Source organism: Octopus bimaculoides, chromosome 18 (genome assembly GCF_001194135.2).
Source record: "Octopus bimaculoides isolate UCB-OBI-ISO-001 chromosome 18, ASM119413v2, whole genome shotgun sequence".
In the NCBI taxonomy this organism is placed as follows: domain Eukaryota; kingdom Metazoa; phylum Mollusca; class Cephalopoda; order Octopoda; family Octopodidae; genus Octopus; species Octopus bimaculoides.
In genome coordinates this window covers 10,019,279-10,022,151 of record NC_068998.1, presented here as the reverse complement: position 1 = coordinate 10,022,151, position 2,873 = coordinate 10,019,279, and the positions used below count along the sequence as shown (strand labels likewise).

General features: G+C 34.4%; 1 protein-coding gene across 1 annotated transcript in view; it reads left to right on the top strand.

The window, feature by feature from the left end:
- The window catches only part of LOC106874478 (integrin beta pat-3), a 19,307-nt gene extending 16,917 nt beyond the window's left edge, over nucleotides 1-2,390 (top strand). The window contains exon 10 of the mRNA XM_014922220.2: nucleotides 2,245-2,390. Coding sequence (XP_014777706.2) covers nucleotides 2,245-2,325 — 81 coding nt within the window. The 3' untranslated portion in view covers nucleotides 2,326-2,390. The remainder of the gene's footprint in view (nucleotides 1-2,244) is intronic.
- The last annotated feature ends 483 nt before the right edge of the window (nucleotides 2,391-2,873 follow it).

Here is a 2,873-nt window from a genome sequence, read left to right as displayed (position 1 = left end):
CGATGATGATATATATATATATATATATATATATATATATATATAATGTTAGTTAGGATCATGATCACGTCATCATTACTTCAGTAGCTTACACCATGCGATTGGCTAGTAGAATACTCTGAGAGAATGTTCAAATAAATATCCAATTGGATACGTACCAGTCTTTTAACTATATATATATATATGTGTGTGTGTGTGTGTGTGTGTGTGTATCAAACGGTTGCTTGTACGCTGATCGTAGCTTAGCTGTTGATCCAATGTGATATTGAATATGATCCTTACTTTCAGAAATAGAAGTTTTAAGGCGCAATTAGTCCAAAATGAAGAGATCATTGATTCTTATCGTAACCCACTTCATTGAATGTTTTCTGTCAACCTTGCTTCCCAGAACGAAGTCCATAAAAAGTTGAACGCGCATGGCACGTTTCGACAAGTCAAGGGAGATAACTAATATATTAGATGTTCAAAAGAAATACACTTTTCGTGTATCAGTAACTCTTCAATCAAGGGAAGCTACTACCATTAACTTTTATACGTATCTTAGTCACTTAGAGTTACTTCCCTTAGAAGACTTTCTTGCACGCATACAAATATTTCGTACGTTGCCGAAACACTTGTTCAGAAGCGTTTCTAATCTAGTGGAAGCCTTTTGCTGGGCGAAGTTCTTCGAAAACAATAATAGACTCATGACATTAAGTAAAAGTAAGTGCTTTAGAGCTATTAGTTTTGGTAACGTAATTCATGGTTATATTAATCGGCTTGTATAGTATCATTACTTTTTTCTTTCATTCTTTCGTGGTCGATAAATTAAGTATCAGTGAAATATTGGAGTCGACGTACTCGACTAGACCAGCTCCTCCGAAATTTCAGGTCTTGTACATTTAGGAGAAAGGATTGTTACTGTTTAGGTATGTGTTGGTAGTATTATTAGAGTGGTGCTTGGCAGAAACGTTAGCACGCCTGGCGAAATGCTTGGTAGTATTTCATTGATCTTCACGTTCTGAGTTCAAATTCCGGTAATCTACAGCATATGTTTACATACATCACCTTGAGACTGTAAGTGAACTAGGATCCTTGTTCAATTTGTCATATTTATTTGTCTTTGCCATAAACTTACATACCTTGAAACTGTGTGTGGACTGGAATTCCTGTTCAAAAGTTACTAATATTAAATAAAGACTTAAAACATTTATTGTATACAAATTAATAACTCGTTTTCTGAAGCTACTGGTTTTGTTGTGTATTGAAACAGACTAGCTACTTATTTCTGAAGTGTTGGTCAAGTGATGTACACAACTATGATGAAAACCAAGCAAGGTTCAAAAATCAATTAGGGCTCTTTTATCTTATATCTTTTGCTTGATTCAGCCATAAGACTGCAGCCATGTTGAAACACTGCCATGAAGAATATTTAGTCAAATGAATTGATCACAGCTCATGATTATTTTCAATCTACAGAGAAATAGTTGCCATGTTTGTTTTTCTACTAAATAGGTTTACATGATATTAAGATACAGTTGTTTAAAATAAAATCTAATGCTCCCCACTAATCTTCTAAGTTATCCTAATTCTTTACAGAAAACCCTCTTAAAACACAACCATGGAGGACATATATTAATCTAGTTCTATATTTAAGAGATGAGGAATTATTTACATTATTTACATTTGACGGATATTTGTCCTCATCTTGTTTGTTGTTAACACAACGTTTCGGCTGATATACCCTCCAGCCTTCGTCAGGAGGCATATGGCGTAGTGGTTAAGAGCGCGGGCTACTAACCCCAAGATTCCGAGTTCGATTCACGGCAGCGACCTGATTAATAATAGTAATAATAATAATAATATAATAATAGTAACATCGTTAGGAATGAGAACCCAGGTTCAAAATTTCCCCAAGACACCTGACGAAGGCTGGAGGGTATATCAGCCGAAACTTTGTGTTAACAACAAACAAGATGAGGACAAATATCCGTCAAATGTAAATAATGTAAATAATATATTAATCTGTCCTTCATAGTTTTGTTCATACACTGGTTAAAATGCTTCATAGTATTTCATAGTATGTTCTGAGTTCAAATTCTGCCAAGGTTGACCTTGCCAGTTATTTTTTCATGGTTCATAAAATAAGAAATAATTACCAGGTTTAGGACTGGAGTCAATGTAATTGGTTAGCCCCACCCCAACAAAATTTCAGTATTATTTTTATTATTACTAATGATATTTCTACTATTTTTTTTTCTGCAGGCAATTGTACGTCGAGTCCAACTAAGAGCTGAAAACAATGAAAATATTACTGTTAACTTCTTCAGCAAATGTAACGGGTAAGATTTCCATGCACCACCACCACCACCACCACATTCCATCTCTCTAGGGTTAATGAAGGAAAATACCAGCCAAGTACTGGGGTCAAATTTTAATCAAGTAATCCTTTTCATTGTGACCTTATGACTACATTAGGTTAGGTTAGTCCACATTACTCTGTAATGAGCATAAGACTGGTTTCCTGGTTTCTGTCGTGCATATATTCCTCCCTGTTGCAGTATTACTCATTATAATTTTTATTATTATTATTATTATTATTATTATTATTATTATTATTAAGGCGGCGAGCTGGCAGAATCATTAGCACGCTGGGCGAAATGTTTATCAGTATTTTGCCCGTTGCTACGTTCTCAGTTCAAGTTCTGCCAAGGTCGACTTTACCTGTCATCCTTTCGGTGTTGCTAAAATAAGTACAGTTGAACACTGGGGATCAATGTAATTGACTCATCCCCTCCTTCGAATTTGCTGCCCTTGTGGAAAAATTTGAAACCATTATTATTATTATTATTATTATTATTATTATTATTATTATTTTAAAATTTGTTTTCAAT